General features: G+C 38.3%; 3 protein-coding genes and 1 pseudogene across 3 annotated transcripts in view; 3 read left to right on the forward strand and 1 right to left on the reverse strand.

Moving 5' to 3' along the window:
- Positions 1-200: 200 nt before the first annotated feature.
- On the reverse strand, positions 201-22,056 carry LOC144667233 (uncharacterized; annotated as a pseudogene).
- On the forward strand, positions 1,972-9,521 carry LOC144628519 (UDP-galactose translocator-like). Its single transcript, XM_078486635.1, has 4 exons — positions 1,972-2,088; positions 3,934-4,271; positions 5,756-6,017; positions 6,535-9,521. The coding sequence occupies exons 1-4, from the start codon at positions 2,061-2,063 to the stop codon at positions 6,957-6,959; spliced, it is 1,053 nt and encodes a 350-aa protein (XP_078342761.1). The 5' UTR covers positions 1,972-2,060; the 3' UTR covers positions 6,960-9,521.
- Positions 11,147-13,046, forward strand: LOC144628187 (uncharacterized). The gene has a single exon (XM_078486250.1). The coding sequence runs from the start codon at positions 11,207-11,209 to the stop codon at positions 12,581-12,583; it is 1,377 nt and encodes a 458-aa protein (XP_078342376.1). The 5' UTR covers positions 11,147-11,206; the 3' UTR covers positions 12,584-13,046.
- Positions 22,057-24,277: 2,221 nt separating the features above from the next.
- LOC144628465 (uncharacterized) overlaps positions 24,278-26,432 on the forward strand; it is a 54,375-nt gene continuing 52,220 nt past the window's right edge. Inside the window, exons 1-2 of the mRNA XM_078486559.1 lie at positions 24,278-24,932; positions 25,809-26,293. Of these exons, the coding sequence (XP_078342685.1) occupies positions 24,329-24,932; positions 25,809-26,293 (1,089 nt within the window). The 5' untranslated portion in view covers positions 24,278-24,328. The remainder of the gene's footprint in view (positions 24,933-25,808; positions 26,294-26,432) is intronic.

The raw sequence follows: 26,432 nt of genomic DNA on the forward strand, positions 1-26,432 counted from the left end.
AAAATAAAAAACAATACAATACAAAAGAAGACCACAACCTGTGATTAAATAATGTGCCGTTTCCAAATATAGCTATAGGCAATAAAACTTAAGGGCTGATTGCTAAAATGATAAAAAGTCAACATGTACAACATAAGAAAGGCATTGACAGGCCTACACAGACTCCTCTAATGTGGTTTTACGTAAGCGACGCACGAGCCTTAAAGTTTTGCCCTGACGAGTATGTCTTTGAGCGCTTTACCTCTTTTGTATGATATAATCGGAGGCGTTTTGTAAATCGTTTTCAGCAGTGGCTGATTCTGGATTAGACTCCAATGTTGCATCAGTATTTGTTTTAAATTTTTAACCCCTGGGTGGTACGTTGTCACAAAAGGCATTATTTTGCATTTAGTTTGTTTGTTTGTTTGTTTTTTAAGTGCCGTATGCCTTTCGGCAAAGGAGACCTCAGATAAGGTTTTTACAATTAGGCTTTTTGGATAACCACGCGCTTCAAGTCGTGTTTTGAAGTTACACATGGCCTCCTGGAAATTTTTTTCCGAGGATCAAGTTTGTTCTTAGAAGTCTGATAGCTTCTCCTTTGATAAAGCCTCTCTTAACACCTGGTGAGTGGCAAGAGGAATAGTGTGTATTTTGAAAGGTCTCGGTCGGCTTGTAGTGAGTTTTGACGTCGAGGATAGATTCGTTATGTACAATTAAAAATGATTATGCAAAAAGTCCTCGTGACCTAGTCATCGGCTTTAGGGCTTTCCACAAGTTGCTCGAGATTTCCCAAAAAGTTGCCCGTAATTTCTCAAAAAGTTGCTCAAATGTTGCTCCAAAAATCCAAAAAAGTTGCTTCTGATAATAAAAGTTGCTCGAAAGTTGCTCCAAAAAATCCAAAACGCTGCTTCTAATCAAGATAATTTCTCTAAATATATGCTAATTTCGCTGTGAGGGTTAGATTTCTAAGCAGTTTTATGCAATTTTACCGCAAAAGAAGTAACTTAATAACATATTAAGGGGAAAATTTGTTAAATAACAAGGATTTCTTTAACTGAGAAAAATCATGAAGATATCGATGATGTCATGTTTGCTGACGAGTTTTGTAATGTTTTAATGCAGAAAGAGCAGAAAGTTGAAACGTCTTCAGATGTTCCTCGGAATTCCTCGGCAAACTTCGTAAATCTTCGGAAACGTTGGTATTGCCTTAGAACAACACTCGGATAACCTTCGGAGATCTTCGGTCTGGAAATTGCCCAAAATGCAACAAGTTGCTCAAGAGGAAAAAAAGTTGCTCGAAGGGGAAAAAGTTGCTCGAATCCTGAAAAGTTGCCAAAAAGTTGCCGAGCAACTTGTGGAAAGCCCTAATCGGCTTTACATTTAGAAATATCTCTTTTATGATTTTATTGCAATGAGTGCTTATTAATCAATTGAGGTGCATTTCAAAAAAATCACTTTTAGATCTGCGAATCTGGGCCCTTAGTTGAAGAAAAGGTGAAGTGTTGGGGAGAAACGCGGGTATAGGTTGTCACGTGTTATAAGATGATGACGTCAGGACGTTTGTTACTCCTCTTTATTCAACCTTGTACCCAGGGTCTCTCTCCTTTTTCTCCCTTGTCGTCGAGGAGAGAGGCCCTGGGTACGAGGTTGCTCTTTATTACTGGTAATAATAAATAAACTCGTTCTAATAACATCTTTACTGCTTGGAAACATATTAAGCCCAGGTATTAAGTTTAGAATGAATGAGCAGCGTATGTTTACTTTATTAACCAGCGCAGAGAAATCGCTCCCCCCCATGGTTACCTGAAACCCTCGAAAGAATGTCAATATGTCATGGTAATACAAAAACAAAGGGAAGAAAAACATGTACTTTCGGTTGTGTGCTGATCCTAGGAATCACTTCTCAACTTATTAGAAACTCTTCTCTTCTTGATCCTTGTATATTTTTTTTCTGTTTTCGCTCGCGCGTTTTATATTGTAATTATTCGCGCGTGACAACCGCGTGTCTGTCACGCTCCTCGTCAATATTTTTTTGACCAGCGACAAGAATCAGGGGCTCATCTCCCGCGCCTGAGACCAACATGGTGGCGAAGAAGCCGTCGAAGGAAGGTAAAGAGTTTGAAAATCACTTGTTAATCTAAAGATGTAGTGATTTCGTTGGTGGACTTTTAAATCTTTTTAAGAAGTTGTATCGTTTCTTTGTTGCGTGTCTTGATTTTAATATCTCAGGCATTTTAAACCAGTTGGCAACTTCAAAGCGATCGAGTTGAGATTTGCATTCTTTGTTGTCTCGTTCGTAACTCGGACGGATCATTTTGTTTTTTCCTTGTTTTTTTTTTGGATAGTTTATTTGTGCCTGATATCGGCGTAATATCTGCGAAAAGTAGTTGCTCACGAGAAGGGTCAAGAATTTATTGTATGGCTCAGCGCCTTACTGATCTTTAAGGGAGTGTTGAAAATTTAATTCCAAAGGTTAAGGACTTTATTTTACGTGGCAAAAATCAATGAAGTGTTTAAATACTTCACTGTTTATTTTTCAACCCTGCATTCGACGACGCCTCGTCTCTCCTAAAATAACTGCTCGAGCATTTCGATTTTTGTTTCTTCTTGATTGCCAACAGTGTAAATCAGCATAAAACGTTCATACTCTGGATTATATCATGATATAAGTTCTGTTTGAGAGCAGTACATGTAGTCCATGTACAGTGGCGTGCATTATACTTATGCTTCACTGGCTTCCCCCTGGGGTTGGCCGTCATGGTGACCGAGGGTATGATTGGGAATGCAAGGGTATTGCATGGCATCTTTATCCCAGGGTATGGAAAAATTCCACACTTTGTTAGAAATAGAAGAAGGGAATTCGTAAGATTTTGGGAACATCTTAAAGATGAATTCCAGTCCGTACTGCGCAATCTCGGCTGCAATGTTTATGTGAGCCCACACAAAGGGAATGTTTACAAGCAAAACTAAAAATTCCGCGACAAACTTACCTTTTTCTTCATTATTAACGCCAGATATCCTTGCTGAACAAATAATAACGAGTAGAAGAACCTTGACGCTATTTCAAACCGACGTTTTAGCTCATCGGAACTTCTTGAACGAAACGAACTGTAATCACTCTGTAATGGCGGACTAAAAAACGTCATGTATGCTGTCACCGAAGTGTAACGTTTCAACGAATTCAAAACAAAAACGTAAACAAACCCCGAGTCTGCGCAGTACGGACTGGAAATCATCTTTAACACCATGGGGTTTTGTCTAATGAGATTCCCAGATACAGAATTGACTGATACATAACCTTGGGGCAAGCACTCCTCTTCAGAACAGTCGTCACCATATTTTAACAGAGTAACCTAACATAGTAATTTTACTCTAACAGTAGCTTTACCCTAAGTAATTCAGGCATAACTATAAAACTTAATTCCAGCTTACCCTTCAGGCATGCAATTCTCAAACTTTGCTGCCTGATATATTTGTATCCTTTCCTAAAGTTGAGCGGTTAACGTTTTGCTTTTAAAAAAATGTAGTCAATACAGATGTCTAATTTGAGTCCTTGCACATGGGGCAACTGGGCATGAAAAGTTTCTTTTACATGTCTGATGCAAAAACTACTTTTTCCAGTCAACCAGTTTGTACTTTTTTTACCCTGATAAAATGAAACAACAATATTCTAAGCCCAATTTGCCGCCAGCAGTCCATCTTTTTGGGACCATTTTAATTAATTCTCCGGCAAAGAAGGAATGACGGCTAAAGAAGGAAATCTAACCATTCCAGATAGTCTTTGCACACATTATAGTTTACCGGTAGTTGTTAATAGCTAAATCAGCAAAATAAGTTTACATTAGTAAAGCATCTGACGTTAAAAAAGAAATTAATTTGAATGTTGTTGAGCCTTCTAATTACCATTCGTATTATTAATTTTACTTTTACCTTTCATATTTCTTCTGCATTCAGAGACTGGCTGGTGCAGCCTGAAGTACGTCAGTCTCTTCACCTTGACGATACAGAATGCATCCTTAATCCTGACAATACGATACTCACGCACCCTACCTGGGGATATGTACATTGCAACAACGGCAGTGGTTTTTGCAGAAATTTTTAAAGTAGTAGCATGTTTGCTGATTATACTTGCTGAAAAACGGAACATTCAGGATTGGCTGCATCTGCTATACTCGTCAATTATCGGCCAGCCGTGGGACACTCTGAAACTGTCTGTTCCAGCCTTAATTTATACAGTACAAAATAATCTACAATATGTTGCAATTTCAAATCTGGATGCTGCTACTTTTCAGGTAGTTATGATATTAATAACTATTTTAATTATTTATTTAATTAAATATTAAAAATTATAATTATTCATAATTTAATAATTTAAAGTCAGTTCTTTATTAATTCGTACTGTTACAGAATATAAATACTACAGTCCAAGCCCTCTTTATAGACACTCTTCAGGGATTAAAATAATTTTGAACAGTTGCCGGTCTTGTTGACCTGCCAAACTGATTTTAGCTTGGACACATGTTGCTTCTGACTGGTCAAAATATTAAAAAATAAGTTGCTTTTAAAGTTTGTTGAATCATCTTTGTTTGCATACAACAGTCAGTAGTAGAAAAGGACTTGCCATTTCTTCACTGTTTTGCCTGCATTTTTTTTACCAATGGCTTATTAATACTCTTGTTAAATGTGATAGTGACAAGTAAATTTAATTTACTGATGTAAAATTTGAACATCTACCATATGTATTGTTTTCCCTCTGCTCTTTCGCATACTCATATCAAATGCCTGGTTTTCAAGCTCTGAACATTCCTCCTAGTACGTTATTTTCTTCGCTGTGAAATGTTAGAACTGCATAATACTGACTCCAAAAATAAATGAGTCAAAAACTACCCAAAAACAATGCATCATGTTTTTTGAATAGAAATGACATTTTACTTGTACATACCAGTTGCCTTGTGTAAGACTTTGAAGTTTAATCTATGGTATGAATGTTGTAGATGCTCTGATATATCAATAACACTTGATTAAATACAAACACAACACAGTCAAATATGACTTATTCTCTATTTTTATTCTTTCTGAATCCTTTTTATTTTCTCAAAATTTGATTTTCTAAACTCATGATGCAGCTTATCTACAATAAAGCTTCATAGTAATACAGGGCTGCAAATATTTTTTTTTTCACTTGAAAGGACATATGGTCTACTAACTTCCTAAGACACCATCTTGGTCGGACAAAACAAAATTGTGGTTGGACAGATTTTTATTTATTGTTGCCTTAGATGATTTATGATCAAAAAATTGTCTGGACATTATGTCTGACCACACTAGTCTTGGGATTTCATCAGACATCAGCAATTTTTGGTCGGCCAATGTCTGATGACCGACTGTTATTTGCAGCCCTGGTAATAGCCTATTAAGCCAAACATTTATATTGCTCCATATTGTTCAAAAAGTTGTTATCTAGAATTGATGCAATTATTATTATTATTTTCTTAAGGGGGTCCGCTCTACATGACTGAGGATTAGGTTCCTCCCTGCTGACACCCTTATGCATTTCTTTTTTATTACTATATTGCAATAAAGTTGTTATAAATTTAAATAAATATACATGTAAAACAATTTTTTTGGGTGTTTTATTTATTTTAAACCATGTGCATGACCGGTCTAGAATGACCGGCAAACTGACTGACTGAGGCCTCGTAAATAAACTCTTCTGAGGACTTGTAATTAAGTAAACTCAATCACGATAAGTCATTGTTTTTCTCTTTATTCAAAGGTGACGTACCAATTAAAGATTCTGACAACAGCCCTGTTTTCTGTCTTCATGCTGAACAAAACTCTGGTCAAACTCCAGTGGTTGTCACTCCTCATGCTGTTTGCCGGCATCTCCCTTGTACAACTTCAGCCCACAAATGGATCTTCATCTCAAGCAAAAGAAAATACATCAGATGAGACTGTGCAGGAAGAGAAAGTGTCTCAGAGTCCATTGCTTGGTTTGGCAGCAGTTATTATGTCAAGTCTTTGTTCTGGTTTTGCAGGTGCGTTTTGTATGACAATTACATGTATATTAATTACAGTATATAGTTATAGTACAGTAGAACCCTTTATTTTTTAACTTCTACAAGAAAGATAAGATAAGATAATGATAGTGGATGCTACTATGAATAATTGTAGGAAATTATAAATAGGAGACAAATTTTAAATAAGCAGACTGTCTTCTAGCCCAGGGTGTAAAGGAGGTATGGGATCCATACCAGTATGGCCTTGAGCTGATATTTTATAGCCCAGTATATCATGCTCATGAGGGAGACACAGTGGCCTTATGGTTTGTGTTATTGTGCTGCATTCTAAGTTGGGCAAGATACTTTTACCCTTTACCACTTAAAAAGGTATCACAGATTTTTCAGTGATCAATTTCTCCTGGAAAAAAAAAGGTCCAAAATTTTGATGGTCATAAGAATACAAATTCTTTTAAGAATAACAAAGTTTAGTGAACTTCATGAAATAAGAATTAAATTTGATTTCTTTTTTTTTTTTTCATTTATAACGTTGAAGGTGTGTACTTTGAGAAGATCTTGAAGGGCTCACAAACATCTGTCTGGCTGCGAAATATTCAGCTGGGTATCTATGGAACAATAATTGGCCTGATTGGCATGCGTGTAAAGGATGGTGACAAGATTGACGAGAAAGGCATGTTGTTTGGTTACACTGCAGTGGTATGGATCGTCATTTTCATGCAGGCGTTTGGTGGTTTACTGGTTGCAGTCGTGGTGAAGTATGCCGACAACATTCTAAAGGGCTTTGCAACGTCATTCGCAATAATCATTTCATGTATAGTGTCTGTTCATCTCTTTGACTTTCATATCAGTGGTCAGTTCTTAGTTGGAGCTGCATTAGTTATTTCAGCTGTACTTTTGTATGGAAGACCACAGAATCAAGTTAAACCAGGTGGTGATAAGCCTGCTTTAACTCAAGTGTAGGCCTTTGTAATATAAGATCAGTCCATCTAACAGTTTATTGTGCGAAAGTAATACTGACCGTTGATTTCATCAGATTTCGTTCTTTGTCTTTGTTTGGATGAAAGTTCAGGACTGGTAAATATGGTCCAGAATTTGACCTCAAAATGCAATTGTGGCAAAATATCAATTGGTAAAATATCACTTCAAATGATAATTCCCTAATTTTCATTAAAGTCTGTGAAATTCAACAAAATTCATCGAATTTTGTTTGCATTACTTTTGCACAATAATATATATCAAATAAGATTCTCTACAGTACAGATTCTTGTGCTGAAAATGGGGCAAACTTGGTGCAAAGTACATGGTACATCGTATGTGCAGTGGTTAAATTTATTTTGGTTTAAATTTTTTTTAAACTAGTTTGATTTTTATTTCCCTTTGTTCAGATTATGAAATGAGTACACTGTACATGAGACAATGAAAATTGAACATTATATTTTCTCTTAAATGCCTTACCTGGGGAGGACTGATATTAAAAAAATAAGTGTACCTGTATGTTGAGTTTACAGACTGTACATGTTTCAAAATCCACTTTAATAACCTGAAGAAAATTCATATAATTATGGTACCATATTGGATTTTGCTTTTCCTGCATAAAAAATGTCACTTTTTGTTTTTTGAACACTGTTAAATCTTTTTGGTTGTCGTATTTGCCCTATTTTCAAAACAATGGCTAATGTTATTGTGGACTATTGTTACTGTTGTCTAGTGAGTTAGATATGATAAAGAAGTTTGGCTGTGTAAGGGATGAGAGCTCCAATCCTTCATTTCTCATGTTTGGGATGTTAAATACAAATTTAGAACTCAAGTGCCTTGTTTGTGGATGATTGAAAGCTAGGCCAGGAAACGTCCCTTTTATTACTGAAACCATTGTTTAGTGGGATAATAAAGTCAGAATATCTACCATTATCAAGAATTCTTTTTTAGTTAATTTAAATTGTTGAAACAAAACCTGCACAATTCCACAAGTATAGAATACTGAGTTACATGTAACAGCTTTAGGACGGGGGCTATACAGTAGGTCTTAAAATTGAATGAAATTTACTGTTTGACTGTCTTATACTGGCTGTATTATATATGTAGTTCTTGTATGGTTTGAAAAAGTACTGAGAAAGGAAGTAATTTTACCATTCAAACAGAATGCAGGTGAACGTTATGAGCTACAAACTTTTATGGCTAAAACTGGATGGTATTGATCACACAGATACACTTCACCCTAATGTTGCAGTGTCAGACTGTCAAATGGGAACTTATTTTTATGTGATATTGAAACCAGGCAGTCACCTTTGAGAAAAGAAAAAAATACAGCCATAGAAAGAATGGGGAAATAGTTTTTCTTGTCTGCTTTGTACTGCACCAGCAGTAACTTTTTATAGTTGACAGAGATTGAACAATTCCCATCTGGTGACACATTTCCTCTCCTCCTCGTGCAATTTTATTTATTTTAAGTAACAGTCTATAGATCCAAATAATATTCAGTTAATTTTTGGAATAATTTCCAGTGGTAATTGCACCATATGAGTGTCATAAGTTATTTTTAAACCAGTTTAATGGTTAAATATTTATTGGCAAGCAGGGTATTAATTATAAATTAAATTGTATTTACGGTACGTTGCTCCTGGGATATTTCAGTTAGTAGAAGTATGAATTAATTGTCATACACACTGACATGTTCAATGTATACTTAAAGTAATGACTTGTGACAAGTTCAAAATATGGCTTTTATTGTATGGTGGTAAATATACATGTAATATTTAGTTTTGGAAAGGTTGAACAGAAGCATTATAAATTCTCCCTACTGATAATTGTACATTTTCTTAACATAGGTTTTAAGAATTTGGAGTTGCATCAAGGCAATAATTATATATGTACAAATTCATGATTGTCTTTATTCTCCAAATGTTGTTGCTTGTCAATGTACTGTTGTGTAAGGGGAGTACAGGGTTTTTTTAATCTCTCTTTGGGCTAAATGGGTTTAGCTAAAACATTTTTTTGTAAAAACTACATTATCCAACACTTTTCAGAGAAGTAGTTTGACAACCCTATCCCCTTTTGAAGCCCTTTCCTTGAATACTACCCGCATGAAGCAAAGTAAATTCCACCCATTTCAAATCTTAGCTTCACCCCTGCATGCTGGTTTCATATAACTGAACAAAACCATGTGGGGTGTTGCTGTGTAGAAATTTCGATCACAGTTAAACAATTTTCAGGAAAAAATAAAGATTATTTGTACTTAGATGTATGGAATAACTTGGTTCACAAGAATATTTCACTTATTTTCTCTGTTATTAATCAATCAGACTGTGCATTAGGGCATGCTGGTTGTGTTAAAAGAAGAGAGTGGTTTGACTTACTGATCAACAGAGCTATTTTTTGACCAGATGTAGTATGTATATAGTTACATGTAGTGTTGCAGTGATCGATAAATAGTTTGTCACTCTGGTTGTACTTCTTTATTATAAAGGTGTTTGAATATTGGTTAGGGGTGAAAAGATTTTGTGGATTAAACTGAATGCAAAAGCATATTGTGTTTCTGTTTTGGCTCTTCTAAATATTAAATATAATCAGTTGGTCGACCCTTTTCTCCAAGCTTAAAGTATCAGTCCTTTAAGCCTTTGATGATATCCACATACAAATTCTCCTCACTGATCTCCATACATTTTCTTATAGTTTTAGTTGGGAGAATTTGTTAAAAGAACAAAGCAATTTCTCTTCAGTGATTATTTTTATTATTAATTCTCATATTCTCTTGTGTATGTGCCGAAAAGTGACCAATGATACTAAAGGGAGGTTTCTGACCTAAGTACTTCGAAACAGTAAAGAAAAACATTGTGTTACAATTTTCAGGCCGGTATCCTGAGTCCCTATGTTGCAGCTACATACAACAGGGACAAAAATCACAACATGAGAACATATAAGAAAATGTAGAAGGGACGTGCTGGTCGCGGAGAGACTTCCCTATACTGAATTACTTGGGTGCTCGTCGGAAAATTTCGAAGACCCCTAAAAGGTACCAAAATCCCGTTTCGTGGGCGTGGTTTAAAGTTCATTTTTCACCTCTAAGAGGTACCCATTCTATAAAAAAAATACTGGCACTGGCAATTTTAATAGTTATAAATCATAAAAGTTACTTCTACAACAAATAGAGTTGCTTTTCCCGTCATTTTTTTAGTCAGTAACCAAAAGGGCCTCTAAAAGGTACAGCGACAACTCTAGCAGCGGTCATTTGAGGTTTTAGCACCCCAAGCGGTACCAATCTATAAATTTTACCCCCTCAAGAGGTACGACGAGCGCCCCTGTGCCACTCCAGCAGGATGCTGGAGTGGCACGTTCCATGGGTTAACCTCGGTGTAAAAACTTGTGAAATTTTTCTTTGTTTGGAGCTATTGATTTCCTGCTTTATACATGTATTGTTGAGAGGTTCTTTGTTTTACGTCACCAGGACCATAGCCCCTTTGAGGCAAACCGAGGCACTTGCATCATGCAGTCGTTTTTTTTTTTCGTTTTTTCTTTTAACCATTTACATTGTCTCAGCCATATTTTTTTTACTACGACCCTGGTCAATGGCGAGTTTCACAGGTTTTTACACCTGGATAAGCCCGTTCTATTCTGCCATGTTGGGACGTATCGCAACAACAGGTCTCGGCAACATTTCAACATTTTCCTGTGACTGTACGGGGTGTTTCGTTTCGGTGTTTTAGTGTTTTGCCGTTTAGTAATGCCCACGAACGGCAGTCATGAAAAGAACGAGAGTGATAAAATTATATGCATAATTATTAAAGTATTGGGTTTTACGGAAATTTTGGATTGTGATTTAGGTCAAAAAATTTATATTCGTGTAAACAGGTCTCTAAATTCGCGCATTGATCGGTTAATTGCTTGTATTAACCTCTGCGGATTAAAACATTTCCGAAAGTAAAAATTATGTTCTAGACTGCTAACGGTTTCGTGCAGGTTTCAAAGAAGAAAACTTCAAAGGAAAATTTGTTGCTATCTTCAGTTTCCCAAAACAATTTATACTACTTAACTTTAGAATAGATTAATTGTAAATGACCAATAACGGCCGAAAAATGACGACAGTCAAAGAAGACGTGCATCGGTAATCACTGATGCTATCCCAGCGTACACCTGTACTGAAAAACGCGATAGCAACACGGAAGTGCAGTATTTAGTTTTAAACCGGTGATTTAAACCATTGATTTGGCGTTATGTCTCTTTCTAGCACTCTCAGAAATCAAGGGAATGAGTTCTTTCGCCAAGCAAGCCGCTTGGACATAGATTCTTTACCGCAGCAAGCGAGGGATTTTTACGAGCGAGCTCTGTCTTTCTACTATCAAGCCAAAGACAAATCCGTCAACCGTGAAGACGAATGTTCTGCGACGAAAAACATTGGCAAAGCGGCATGGAAGATCGCTGAAGTGCTCACCAAGAGAAACGAGAAACCTCAAACGATCATCTTCTACCTACACGAAGCGATCAAGGGGTTATGCACAGCTTACAATAACAGCGAAGAATGCAAAGAACCAGAATGGCGAAGCGAAGTGTTTGAAACACTCAGTGTCTGTTTACAAGAGGTGATCGATGCCGCAGAAGCATTCAAAGACACCGATCAAAAGATCACACAGCTTGAGAAACTCGCCCGCATCATCACAGTCAACGAAGCGGCACCAGACCTACACATGAATTTGGCTACAGTCTACTTCCACGATGGAACAACGAAATTACAGAATGGCGACTACAAGAAATGCCTGTCACGCATGAGGGACTGTTATCAACCTATTGAAGAAGTGAAACGCCTGTGTCGCATTTATGGCGGAAGTTTAAACCACAAGATGATGCAAGAGGCTCAAACCCTAGAGAAGGACGTGTTCTACCACACGTGCGCGGCTAAAGCAGTACAAGCTCGTGTGCAAGGAGATCAACTTCTTCAAGTGGCTTTGAAGGAGGAAGAGGAACTGAACATGACTATGATTTTTGAAGTGATCGATTGGTACAAGCAAGCTGTTGTGCTAGCGAGAGAAGTGGAGATAGAGCAGGAAGCCATCGCAGAAAGCCGTCTGGGTGTTGTCTACGACAAGGTTCTGAAGATGACATTTCGAGCTAAAGCTTACTTTACTCACAGCTTTGAGCTTGCAGAGTCTCTAAAGCCACGCGTCTTCACGTCCAAGGACTGGTACAAGGACTGTACCACAGCGCTGAAGAAGTATCAAGACGAAGCTCGTCAGAGAGATGAAAAAGAGAAACAAAAAGCTCGAGCTGCTTTCTTGGCGGAATTGACAGAGGAGCTAGCTGACATAGGGAAATACAAAACCCGCGCTGTCGATCTGATTAAATATGTGTACATAAACTACCCACCCAAGAACCCATCTTGGCAGAAACCGAGCGCTGACGATATGAAGAAATGGCAAGAAATGGAATCCGATTCCAAAGATTACAAAAAGCTTCTCGTGAAAGCCCTCAGTGTTTACCATCCTGATAAAGTGGATGAAAATGTTCATGGCATGAAGTGGAAAGTGCTATGCGAGGAGATCACTAAAATGCTTACTAATCATTACGAAGGAACTAAATTATCCTCCAGCGACTAAACTTGTCTAAACTGATCCTAACAGTTAAAGGTGTATAAAATGGGAGAGTTGAAAACACTGACCCCCGATCCGCGGACTACCCACTGACCCCCCACTCCGCGGATCACCCTACGGACTACTCCGCGGACCACCCTACGGAGTACACTATAAAATGAAACGAATTTATGTTTACGAGGAAAAGAGACACAAGAAACCTACCTGTGCCACTTGCACGATCAATCAAAACAGCCGCCATCTTGCTTTCCTCGATCCAGTCCTGTGCCCAGTATGCCTCATCGGCTAGTAATAAAAGCAGGAACGCCGGAATACTAAAACCTGGAACGCAAAAAAATATATTGTGTAACCCTTACAAATATAACGAGCTAACCGTAAACAGGCTACCCGAAGTACATAGTAGGCTAACCGAGGTGAAAGTAGGCTAACCGGAGTGCATAGTAGGCTAACCGGAACGAATAGTAAGGGACGGACCATTAGAAAAGTGATGGGGGGGGGGGGGTGGGGAAAAAGCAAAAAAAAAATTCATGCAAGGCGAAATGCCAAGAAAAAAAATTCGTGCAAAGGGGAAGGCAAAGAAAAAAAAAAATCATGCAGAAGGAAAGTTCCTATTAAGCACTGAAAAAACCTGTAATTTTACACTTGATGAGATCGACTTTTCGACGAAATCATATCAGGGAGAATGCTGAAAATAGCATTTCCGAGCCTAGAATTTTCAAAATTTTCTGGGGGAGCATGCCCCCAGACCCCCCTACAGACAAGCGTCTCCACCGCTCAACTTCTAGTTTCATTAAAGCAAATTACATTAAGTCTGGTTCCCGACAAGCAAAACATTTCTTTCCATACGCCGATGGTTATGGAAAATTCACCAACATTTGTAAAACATTCGGTTAATAGCCGTTAACAAGTGAATAGGGTGAAAAAAGAGTAAATAAAGTTGCTTTACCTTTTACCTTTACCTTTAGAAAATAATCAGTATATCATAGTATAAAATAACAGTACATGGCATTAAAATAAGTGTGCAAGTGTGTGTGGGGGTGGGGGGGAGGGGGTGGGAGAGGGTGTGAGCCGGAGTAGAAAGGGGGTGGGTCATGTTGTTTTGGTCTTAAACATAGGGGGTGAGTCATTTTAGTGACTTTAAATTGTTATAGCTACAAGAAAATCCCCAGTGGTATTCATCAGTACAACACTCGCACTACTATTCGGACGCCATCTTGAAATGTTGTGTGCAGGGTCAATGTCACGTGACGTTAAAATTCGTAAACAAAGACATACTTCTTTGAAGTTCGCCGCGTTTCCTAACCAGTCTCCTCTACTAACTATGTGTATTTCTAGCGATTTCAGAAGGCCCAAATATAAAAATTTCTCGGGGGAGCATGCCCCCATCCCCCTTGATGGTTTTTGACCCCCCTAGATGGTTTGTGATCATGGCATCGCTTTTGGTGGGCTCTTTCGAATTCAAGCTGCCGCTTTTCCAATTGCTCCGACCCACCCCCCCCAGTACTTTAATATTGACCAGTCCTTAAAGGATTAAATCAATGAATAACTACATTTTTGGAAAATATTTAAACTATTTAGCAAATGATCAACAAAACAACATTTGTCAAACATGTCAAAAGCATGGTATAAAGCAACAATACATGCCATCCGGTCTAAAAAACTATTTGTCTAAAAAAGCATTTGCCTAAAAAAAATTCGAGCAAAGGGTTACACCCGCAAAAAAAATTCCTGCACAAGCAATGGGCGTAAAAAAAAATTCGTGCAAGCCGAAAATCCCCCACCCCCCCTATAACTTTTCTGATGGTCCGTCCCTAAGCCTACTATACACTGCGGTTAGCCTACTATGTACTGTACTTCGGTTAGCCTGTTTACGGTTAGCTCTTTATATTTGTAAGGGTTACAAGATATATTTTATCCGTTCCGGGTTTTAGTATTCCGGCGTTCCGGCGTTCCGGCGTTCTGGCGTTCCAACGTTCCGGGGTTCCTGGTTTCAGTACTAGCCGATAGTTTGTAACAAGAAGGACTGGATCGAGGGAAACAAGATGGCAGCTGTTTTGATCGATCGTGCAAGTGGCACAGGTAGGTTTCTTGTGTCTCTTTTCCTTGTAAACATAAATTCGTTTCATTTTATAGGGTACTCCGTAAGGGTAGTCCGTAGGGTGATCCGCGGAGTGGGGGGTCAGTGGGTAGTCCGCGGATCGGGGGTCAGTGTTTTCAACTCTCCCGTATAAAATATACTATTCAATTTTGTAATCAGTAGGGCGAAAATTTGTAAATCCACCCTAACTGATCAGGTTCGCCAATGGTATTATTTTGAGTGTATTAAAAATCCAATGTCAGCAGTATGATTTTTAATTTTCAGGAAAATTATCATCATCATCATCATCATCGTCATCATTTATTTGCCACTTTTGAAATTAATAAGTACAAAATAGCTTAAGTAGATAGGGCGAGGAGACCTCCAGGAAACCACCAGGCTTATAGGGGAGGCCACCTCGGGTTAGCAATACGTTAGTAATTTTGCTGTGAATGTACAGTTAGGCCAACTTCAGACTCATTTCATTAAAAATGTAATCATTTTTTATTTTCTTTAAAAGAAGAGAAGCTACTCAAACCAGTGATCGATTCTGACAGAGAATTCCAAATTTTAGGACCCTGGAAAAGTATTGTAAACTGCTTTAGATTTGTACGACAGTGATGTGGTCGATAACACTTGGCTATTCTTGTGTCATAACTGTGTTTTTGACTACCAGTAGAAAACAAACTGAGAAACATCGGAGGCAAAAAACAGCACTCTCAGTAGCTCAGTGGTTAGAGCGTCCGACTAGTGTACGGAAGGTCGTGGGTTCGAGTCCCATCTGTGAACTCGGAATTTTTTTCTGAGTTCTTTCTCTCGATCCACACATCAATCCATTATTATTATTTAATGATATTTACCAAGAAAATAAGTAAATTGAAGGAATCGAAGCTTTTTGTCAGTGCGGAATGCAGAACGTCCATGTAAACATATAAATACCAAAGAGCACACATTCAGGGGTCTATGGCCATCATTAAATTTAGGTTTGCTTTAAAATCTGTCTCATTATGACTTTTACAAAGATACAAAAATCTGAATTTAACTTACATTCGATAGCTAAACATGTTACTTTTTCCAGTAAACATTGATCCGGAGCACATTTTAGAGACTCAGGTTTCTTGGAATCTTCAAGAGCAGTTCTCTTTCTTAATTCTGTTTTTAATGCTCTTTAGTCTCTGAGGTTCTCTTTTTAGGTGTAAAACTGTTGGTTTACCTTAAGCTAATATATCTTCTTTTTCATTTTCCAGTGCAAAGAAAAATCCGCAAAACAAAAGTGCAAAGGGAGCTATGTGTCGTACGCGAACCTTTTTTTAATTGAAAACCGTTCGTGATATACGTCCTATATTGTCTTTGTTTTCTCGGCTGTCATTTCTGGTATGTTGCCACTGTTAATTGTGGGGAGGGGGGGGGGGGGGGCTTTTGAGGCCCGCGCTGACTTTGAACGCTTATAACTTTTTCAAGATTCAACGGAACGCTTTCCAACTTTGCGAGTTTCTTTAAAATTTATCTGGGAATAATTTGGTGCGATGAGGTGTTATGTCAGGAACTTGACATCAACATGGAAGCGACATTTTGACAGGCATGTTTTCCCAAATTTGTAATTTTCGTGTTTCTATTAATGAAAATTAACTTTAATGCACTTATTTTTACTCTTGTACGGTTTTTAAGCACAGTTTTATTATTTTGGAGTACTTTGCAGTAATTTTGGTTGGTTTTCTGGCGTTTTGGAAAACATTTGAAATCCAGATGGCGGCTGCTTCGACATCATGGTGTAGCTGTCACGTGATGTGACGTCATCACCCCACGTGACGTATACCAAAATATAGATGTTCGGACGTACTATATATCTTATAAGTTTCATTGTGATTGCTTAAATATTCTGGAAGTTACTTAGGGGGGAGGGGCTTTCAAAGTCCCCCCGGTCCCAGAGATCCATGATGGGTTAAGGTCGCGGGGCACACCTACAACATGAATAAATTCATGAAGCGAAATTTTGCTTGACCTGCATCTTTTAAAACGCTTATTTCTCGGCTGTTATGGGTGCGATTAAGCTCAAATTTTACAGAGACATACACAAATGATGAAAGACTATGAATGTGATCTTTTATTTGGTAGATTGCACTTAACGGCGATGTTATAGCCTCGTTAGTTCCAAATTGGGAAAACTTGATTTTGGGGCAGAGTTTGCGAAACGAGTAGGAGACTAGCCAGCGTAGCTTGGCGTTCTAGTCAGTCGAGGAGAGCGAGAAATCGCGCGCGCGAGCAAAGCGACGGTGGAAGGCAGTTCTGCCGTCGCTGCCGTGGTAAAGAAACGAGCCCCTACCACTCTACCAGGGGTTTTGGACCTCTGTTTGAGCGAAATGGAGATGCACAAATAGTCCGGCGGCATAGCTCAAAATTTCGGCTGAATTGTGCACTTCTTGTTACCAGGCTGAAATTTTGCACCCAGCGAAAGACTATCGAAGTAAACATTTTAAGCTATAGAACCACCTTGACAGAGATGCTGTTTCCATGGAAACTGCATTTAAATGAGCTACCTGTGGGAAGCAATTTTCTGCATGTTTAAGGGGAGATATAGATATGTTTGCGTGTAGGGATGGCCAAGAGCGGCCCTGCCGAGATGTACAACGGAATAAAATGCCATCGCCATGGTTACCGCATCTTAATTATGCAAGTTATACATTGTTTGCAAGTTCAGATCAGGAAATTGAACAACAAATCACTCATCATTCACACTTTAATTCCTTTTTTCTGTTAGTTAATCTGTCCATAATTATACTCCATTTTCCAGCTTATTTTCACTAAATTATAATATAAGCAAACTTCTTATTTTTTGTCTGTGTGTCTCTGTGTTGCTGTCTTTTGTTATCTTAGTCCTATCTTATTTTTATTCATCTTGTATTAAAATTCTAATTTAATTTAGGGTGCAAATGAAGTGTTGTGTTTTGTTGTTGTGTTGTTTTTTGTGTTTAATACTTCTCTTTAGAGGTACAATGTTGAAATTTGCCATGTGTTAATATAGCAACCTAGATAACTGCTGACTTGATATAGCTTATCACCGCTAGCGGCTCTAGTGACATACACATAGCTATAGATATTGTGTTTTTCTAGATCAAAATGATGTCTGGAAACTATTATCTTAAACATTTTTTATGACACGCACAGACACAGTGAAGTGCAAGGCAAATTAGCCTTTTACAGCACTCGCATCTATTGTTGCTCCAGCTGGTCTTGCAGCCACATAGGGCGAACTCTTGACAGAACATTGCTGCGTCAGGCAGTGTGCGCGCGCCGTATCCGTCGCCATGTCTTCTCGCTGAACGTCCAGTCCCATTCTTCTGGCTGCGATACCTTGGTCCCTCTTTCAGATAAAGATGTTGATTATCGAGGTTGCCTCCGCGATACTGGCAACAACTATTGCCTTTAGTTTGGTAAACAATGGACAATCTGCTCGGGAGGGGACTTTAATTTCGGCTGTTTCTTTCCTAGATCAAATTGACTGGTCTCCTCAAAAGATTGCCCAGCCCCTCTATTATATTTTTGACACCAGGGGTCTGAAATGATCCTTGAACCTTGTTTAACTTGCATTGAAAGTACTCTAGCCTGCGTCGCAGCCGGACGTGTCACAAAACCTCGGTATAGTATACCGAGGTTTAGTTTCGTCTGCAACGCAGGCTAAAAGTACTCGTGATGGGGCAGCATGTGGGTGCTTGTCTCCGTCACTATGTTCAAACTGTCTGAGGACCAACCTCGCTAGTTCAGGTCCAGATACCATCCACTTTAGCAACACACTTGGATTCTCCCCGCCGTCCTCTTGGATAAGTTCAATTTGTATAGGGATCGCGGTTTCTTTCTTACTTCTCCATGTGCAAATCGAATCAGGTTCTTTTCCCTTCTGAACAGATTTCACATACTTCCTGCATTCCTGTTTCTGAAGAATAAAAAAAACTTGCTGCAGATTCCTTAAGAGAGCACCTAGTGCGCGTAATATGTGCACAGTTGAGAAGCGATTCCGCTCTTTTCCTGCTGTAGTGATCTTAGCTTGTGACAGAACTTCAACCCATCCACTGCCAGCGAGCCAGGTCCCGAAAGCCTTTAATGCCGCCTGCTCGATGTGAAGACCACCAAGCATGACTTCCAGCTTATCTTCCTATGTACGATTCTTCTGAGCCCACTCGACTGTTTTTGCTAAAGCAAAGAGCGGCTGATCGCAAGCAATAACCACAGTTTGTCCCGGACTTACATGGTGCTTGCACGAAATATTCGTTTCCCCTAAGTGGCCTGCCCCCCCTAAAAGAAACAGCATTTTCTGTCCTACAATCGTACTAGCAATACCACATCTCGAGCGCTTTTCAATATCACCTGGTTAAGCGTTTTGAATTTGGTAGTGTTTTACTACCTTATTGATACTTATGTTTGCAGGACTTAATTTTCGCGATTTTCGCAAATCGCGAAATTTTAAAAAGATCCCGCGACCCGCGAAAAATTTATTTTTAAAGATTTTTTAATTATTTTATTTTTAGGTTTTTAACGTATTTTTTGGCCAAAGTACGGTAAGTCCGGCAAATCGAAATATTCCCCTTCCATTTTCGCGAAACTAAGTTCTCGCAATAAAAATTGTAGTACGTGGTATGACTTAGCCCATGAGGCATTGTGCCTCAAACGCGTCTCAGCAATTCTCTCTCCTGCATCTGGCTCTGGTAAGTCTATGTGAAGTTCTTTAGTCTCATAAAACTCTGCAAATCCTTTTCAAGGGTGAAATATCCAGCACCGCGGTTGCTCAGTTTCGAGTTTGCTGGAAATTCACTATTCTCGCTTGTATGTTCTTGGCAAAAAAAAAGTTTAAACAACGGCCCAGTAATACCAGCTGGTCACTGAAAATCCGTTAACAATTTTCCCTTTTGCCTGTGCTAAAATGCCACTGCGAAAATAATATTGCCAAAACACGGGCAAAGGAAGACAATTAACCGGCAAGTAACAAATTTGCATACAATTTTTGCACGCATAATTATACACTAGTTTTTGTATTTGTTTGTATGAATGGCTCATTAATACATCAAAATTTATTTTTTTAGAAGTAAATGTTTAAATTAATACCACATTTTCACTTTTTGCACAAATGATTGAGTCATTCCTGAGTTACTAAAAGATGACGTACGTCTTCGCGGGGGGTCTCAGCGAGAAAAAACTAGAACACCATTTACAGGTAATACGGTGAAACCTGAGAGTGGTTCTATAGCAGAAGTTAATCACCATGCATATCTCTATTGATCTGGAAAATATGAGATTAGTAACAAAAATGACACAATTTTTCAGCTATGCCGCCGGACTAAAACAGGCATTTTGACAAAAAAAATCCACTACGAAGAAACAAGGAGTTTTGAGTATTTAAATTTTCCCGCCAAACTTCAGGCTGAGCTCTTTGACGTCGCGCAAAACATAACCAGCTCCAAGATGGCGGAGTTCAGTTGTCGAGTTTTGGGAAAGATTTCGTAGGGTTATGGCGCACGTTGGAGGCTGGAATTTTGGTGAATAACATATCTTTGTATAAACTTTTTATTGGCGTAAAGAAAATAAATGGCCATTCTGGAGTGAACTTCTCCTTTTAATCTTACGCCCTTGTAAAAAAAAGTTATTTCTGTATCTGAAATTTCAGATATGGTCGGACGATAGTTATTGGCTAGCTCTATTAACGCGTTTATTTCCAGAGAAAAGATATCATTTATGTATCTTTTCCAAATGAATGGCTTTATTGGACGGCGTTCAATGATTTTTCTTCAACCGCGGCCATGAAAATGTTGGCAAAACTGGTACTGTCATTTTTGTGCCCATTGCGGTACCATGTGTTTGAAGATAGTTTTTCCGTTGAATTGGAAAGAAATTTCTTTTAAGATGCTGATAAACCTAAGCATATCTCTGAGGAAGGATGTTGGTATCGAAGGTTTGTATAGGTGGAATATTGCGTATGTTTTACATAATGGTGATTCCTTGATATGACTTCTGTGTTTTAGCAATCGGCTGAAAGAGGTAATCAACAAAATAATGATGAGATTCGTTCTGTTGGGCTGACAACGAAATATTCATTAATTTCCCTGTATTTTTGGATATTTGTTCAATCCTAATTCTTTAGCGAAAACTATGGAAAGAAGGTAAAAGTGGTCTGTTTTTGCTACGATTCCTGGAAAAAAGCGATAAATTTCTCGGAATCAAAGACAGACCATTTTGCTCTTGGACTAAAGTCACTTTAGAAAAGTACGAAAAAAAGAAACAACAGTATATTTACTCTGTCCAGTTGAAGTAAGGGTTATTTTTGCCCTATTCTCGCTGGTTCTCTTCGCTTGTATTCCTTCTCGTTCGTTGAACTTTTTACGGAAAATGTCACAGCTACAGGGATGTAAACATAATTGTATACTGAACATGACGTCACAAAGCCCATAAAACCGATCTTCGAAGGTCTTCGAGGAGACCTTTGCAAACGTGGTCTTCAATGATTTAGAGTTTCGCAGAAAACAGTACGGTCAGGCATTAGCGAGGACTCTGTTTTTGAAACTTTTGCGTTTGCAGAACAGCAGCTGCAGGATGGTTCTTGTAAGTATTTTTGAATCTATCCTTGCTTACATGAGTCGGGAATTTATGTGTCGTGCTAAAATTGAAGACGCAGAGTAAAAGCATCCAGGTCAGATCATTTTCTCCATTTTGCGGGCTACTGAGAAACCACAACCGAGTAAAATAAACCATTTATTTTAGGTGCAAGCTCCAGTTTCTCCCGAGCCAGGTTTTTTTTGTTGGTTCAGGACGCGATTTAATATGTTTAACAGACTGAAACGTTCCTCGATTTTAGTTCGGAGGAGGTGTTTCTCATGCGGTTATTAAAGAACTTTACACACTTAGCTGTTTATAAGGTAACTTGGCTGCTTAAATATTGTTCGTTGTTAACTGAAAGAGCTGTTTTATAATCTGACTTTGTCGCGGATGATAAAAACATTGCGAAAATGAAAATGAGACTGAAGCTTCTTCCACATTGCTTGGTTGCGTGGTCAGGTAGCAACGCCATTGCACAGTAGTCGATTATTGACTATTCCCTGCAGTGTAAAAACAAAACGTATAGGAAACTGGAAAGGGAATCGTCAACCTTGCTTTTGACTGCCATTATTTGTTGCCGATTCCTTACATTATTATTATCTGCTTTCAATTCATGTTTAGTACGGCAGGAATTCGAAGCTTCTTTTTTTGTGTAAACAACTCGTAACACTACAAGGCGCTTAGTGAGTCTTTTCAAGTTCTTGTTACATGCAAAAGTTATGTCTCAAACGTACTTCTGTTTCTGAGATTCCCTATCAAGTTATGATCAGAGCTGACAAACATTGGCTTATCTTTAACTCACACAATACAAGCGACTCATTTTGACATTTTGAAAAAAACGTTGGGTAGGGAGATATGAGAGTAGCATAATTGACAAGTTTCGTAACATCTCGCGCCGCCTATAAAAACAATCACGCAATATTGAAACTTGTATAATAATCTTATAACTTGTCTTTTGCCGCTTATACAGAAGCTTCTTCAAACGCAACCTGTAATGTCTACGCTTCCAAACACATTTTAAATCCCAAGAAAAAGATAATATCTAATCAATGCTAATTCAATTTGAATAAACGTTTTAAAATTTCTGAGAAAGTGACTATGCCAATTCAGGATTTCAATCTTCTAAGTGTTGACACGGAGAGCTTCATTCAATCCCCAGTAGTTTTAAATTCACCTTTCATTTCAATTCTAATTACGAAAATAACAGGAGAGGATAGATTTTTAACTAGAATGCACTAAAATAATTAGCCGATTTTTTTGTTTTGTTTTGTTTTGTTGTGTTTAACTAAACATGTCACTGAAATGTCACTGACACTTGACAGGCAGACCGCAAAGTTAAGTTAATCAAAAGAAACCTTCTTTGTGGATGAAATGGCTTCGCTTGTACATAGAAGATGGCAATTATCAAGAGTACTGTTATGATTAAAATTATTCGTTCTCTCTTGCTAATGACACTGTAATGGCGCAAATTGCAACTTGGGTAACGCACAAACCAAAATATTGTATCAATGGAAATCGTTGCTACGATTCGCAGAAAAAAAGGATAAAATTCCCGGAATTGAAGGCACCAAAAATTTTCATGGTCACTTATCTTCGAATATTTATGACAAATTGTTTATTCTTCGTTAACCGAGAGCTCTTCTTGTCAAATTTTCGAAAATCTTTTTTGTCATTTCACAATTTTCCCGGGAACTCAAGCAAGGTGCGAAAAGCAGGGTTTGTACGAGAAAATATCGGGAATTCGATGTTAAATAATTAAAAGAAAAATACTTGATATTGGCAGAATTTATAAAGTGATGGAACATGCAACACCAGGGCACTAATTGTAATCATAAAAGTTGGGCTAGAAAAAGTGCAGTTAGATCTTTGGGACATTTCCAGCCGACGTCAATAGATTTCTTTACAGTCAACAACAAACAACCCTTAAAATGATATAATTTATGTCTACGCATAAGTTTTTCTCACTTTACGATCGCAGTAAGGATGAACATCTGGTTACAAGTTATGATGCCACTGACTGCGACCCTTCCCTTCAAGGGGGACCTTCTGGAAATACCTTGGTATGCTAGAGTGTTTCCGAGTAAAAACCAACAAGAGTTTCAAATATGTTTCGGGCTACAGAAAGTGACCAAAACAAACCTAGAAAGACAGATTTCACTGCTGATGGATTTTTCGCCAACAGGCGTGTAAAGGTACCGCGTCCTGGCAAAAATTGGGCCACCAAGTGCACCTAATGAACAACCTCATCACTGAAACGTCGATTTTTGTTTTGTTTAATTTGTTTGATCATCTTATTTTGCGAAGATGTTGAACAGCTGCCGGGTTTTGAAGCTTTGCCTCAATGTAGTATCTAGCATTAGCAAATAGTATCATGAGATGAATTATACTTTTGAGCTTCAAAGGAAACAAATGAAATTTTGCAAAATTCGGACGTACAGACAGATTGGGTGAAATTACTACCCTGGAATTTCGTTGTAAATTCAGACATACCTCTAGTCGACACCATAAAACTTGGTCTAAAAAGAGCAGATAGTTACCTATTGACAGTAAAGTAACGTTACGCAAATCAGATTTGATTGATTTTCATGTCGTCAAAGAATTGCTTAATATCAGTAGTTCTAAAATTATTTTTACATAGTTAAGGCGATTAAAAGTGTAATTAGTCTGTAATGTAAGTTTTAAAGACGTAGAACATCAAAAAAAGGTAAAATCCAGGGGGGTGTTGTAAAGGATTGATATTCAAACTTGGGTAACATTACATTATTAACGTGGTATGACGTTTACATGGTGATCGAGTTATAAAAGGTATATCTTCCTCATCTCATCTACGGGTTATTTCGGTTAAAATCCCTGCATGTCTTTATGGCATATATCTTCGTCGAATATTTCATCATTTCAGCCTGATAACGGTCATAACAGGGACATCTCCATTATGGCATTACCGTCCTCCGCCTATGAGTTTCATCAACTCAAAAAATGTCCAGACAAAATACAATTAAAGTAATTTATCACTTTGTGTTTCAGGCCAGTTGAAAAACAAATGTAATAACTACACGCTGTTGATATAAGCATCAGGTGTGAGGAAATTCACGATGCTTTTAAAGTTGTGGATGATATCACTCTTCTGTTTTACCTACGGAAGCCTTGACAATGTAAACAACCATCTTCAAAACGTGAACGGCAGTGTGGTCAGTAACCAGACCCTCAGTCGTGCAAACGGTCCATACTTGGTCACGAGTGACTTGGTTGTTGCCCAGAATGCAACTCTTACTATAGAGGCTGGTACTGAAGTACGCTTTGTCCCAAACGTTGGAGTTCGCGTTCACGGTTCATTACTTGCAAAGGGCACGCCTTCAGAAGTAATTACGTTTCGAGCGATTTCTTGTAACGATACGGTTCATTGCAATGACACCAACTTAGACAGATTTTACAAGCCTCGGATAAGGCTTGTAGATGGTACGTCTTACAGCAACGGTCGCTTGGAGATACAGTGGAACGGGCAGTGGGGAACTATCTGTGACCGCTGGAGTTATTGGGATCTCAGAGAAACGGAAGTGGCATGTAGGCAACTTGGCTTCCTCGGAGCAAAGAGATATTACAAGCATCCTGGAAGCGGCCCAGTCTATATGCAAGATCCTTACTGCAAGGGAAACGAAGAGAGTCTTTGGGATTGTCGCTACTCTTGGCGTTCTTGTTGTGAGTTGCCTTTAAATTTAATGTTGTCTTAGTTTAAAATGAACAACCACAAAGAAGTTAGAGAATCATTTCTTCGTTTAGTAAGTTTCTGCATGTTTTCGGCCTAACAATTCAACGTGGAGGTAAAAGAAATTAAAAGACCGGTAAAAAAAATATAAAAATATATAATCCTGGTCTACGAAACTATATGACCAGTAGGTACAAAAATGACAGTTGGCGTTAAGAAACAAAATATTAAATGTGTATATTTGGTTTATTTAGCCGCGTTTCCACCCCTAGCTTTCGTGATGGTAATATCAAAATAAGGTATTCCACTTGTTGATGGGCTAATTAAAAATTAGTAAGTAAATTTGTTTGAACAAAGGAAAGGTATTTCCACTTATTAATTTAGGTATTCATACATACTTTTTTGAATCCTTGTGCTATGTAGTTTGGAAAACTTTCCGTTCAATCATTTCCTCTTTGTTTCTTTAATCCTGTAAAACTATGGAGGGGGGGGGGGGGGGGGGGATAGCATATTTGTTTGAATCAATGTGGCAACACAAAATAAAATCATTATCAAACGTTAGTACCCAAAACCAAGGATGCCGCATCTAGATGTACCGAGAGAGGCGGTGGTAGTACAATGAAATGTTTAGTGAATGAGTTAGCCCGTGGGAGAACAGTTGGCTCACCTGCCAGTCAACTACTGTTCTGCCCTGCCTTTCCAGGAGACCTCCCGCCCTCTCAATAAATACATAATAGTTTGAAATTTAAAAATAACACCTAAATATATAAGAGATCAAAGACACAGCATTTAAAAACATCACTGATCGAATTTATATATATGTTTTGTTCCCACCATGTAAAACAACGATTTTGTGCGAACTGCGACAGATCATGACTATGACGTTGGGATCGAGTGTGACACCATGATTCCTTTATTGGTCGAGACAGTTTACTGGAAAGGCATTTACTTCGCTCCGAGTAATTCTTCCGAGAGTCAAGGCAACTCGACCTTGGAGAACGCAGACATAGTGAATGCTTTTGAAGGCATTAAAGCCCTGAAAAAGGCACCGGATTTGATAAATGTTACAGTTAGAGACGGTGCTTCGGGATTGCTGGTGAAAGAACTCGAACATCATCTGGCTATAACTGGTTCCACCATCCTTCGATCGAGCTTGGCTGGTATAAACATTGAGAGCTCTGGAGGGAAGGTCGTGATTGATAATGTCACGGTCCAGGATACACGATTCGGGGATGGTCTTGTCTACAAGCGGATTGAAGAAGCGGTGGATTTTTGTTCAATGATTCCAGGAGAACCTTATTTTCCTTTTGTTCTTAATGCATCTGGAAAAGATTTGCCGGTTAATTGCAGCCAGGTGAGAAAGAATAGTTCTCGAGATAGTTGTGGGTATTAAGAATTCTGAGAAGATAACTAGGTAGGGGTAGTGTTAAATTCAATCCTTGAATTGATTTTCGTATTGCAATGAAATGAAATAGAACCTTCTAGTGAAAATC

The sequence above is a fragment of the Oculina patagonica genome, chromosome 10, assembly GCF_052425735.1.
Source record: "Oculina patagonica isolate OP01 chromosome 10, crgOcupat, whole genome shotgun sequence".
NCBI lineage: Eukaryota > Metazoa > Cnidaria > Anthozoa > Scleractinia > Oculinidae > Oculina > Oculina patagonica.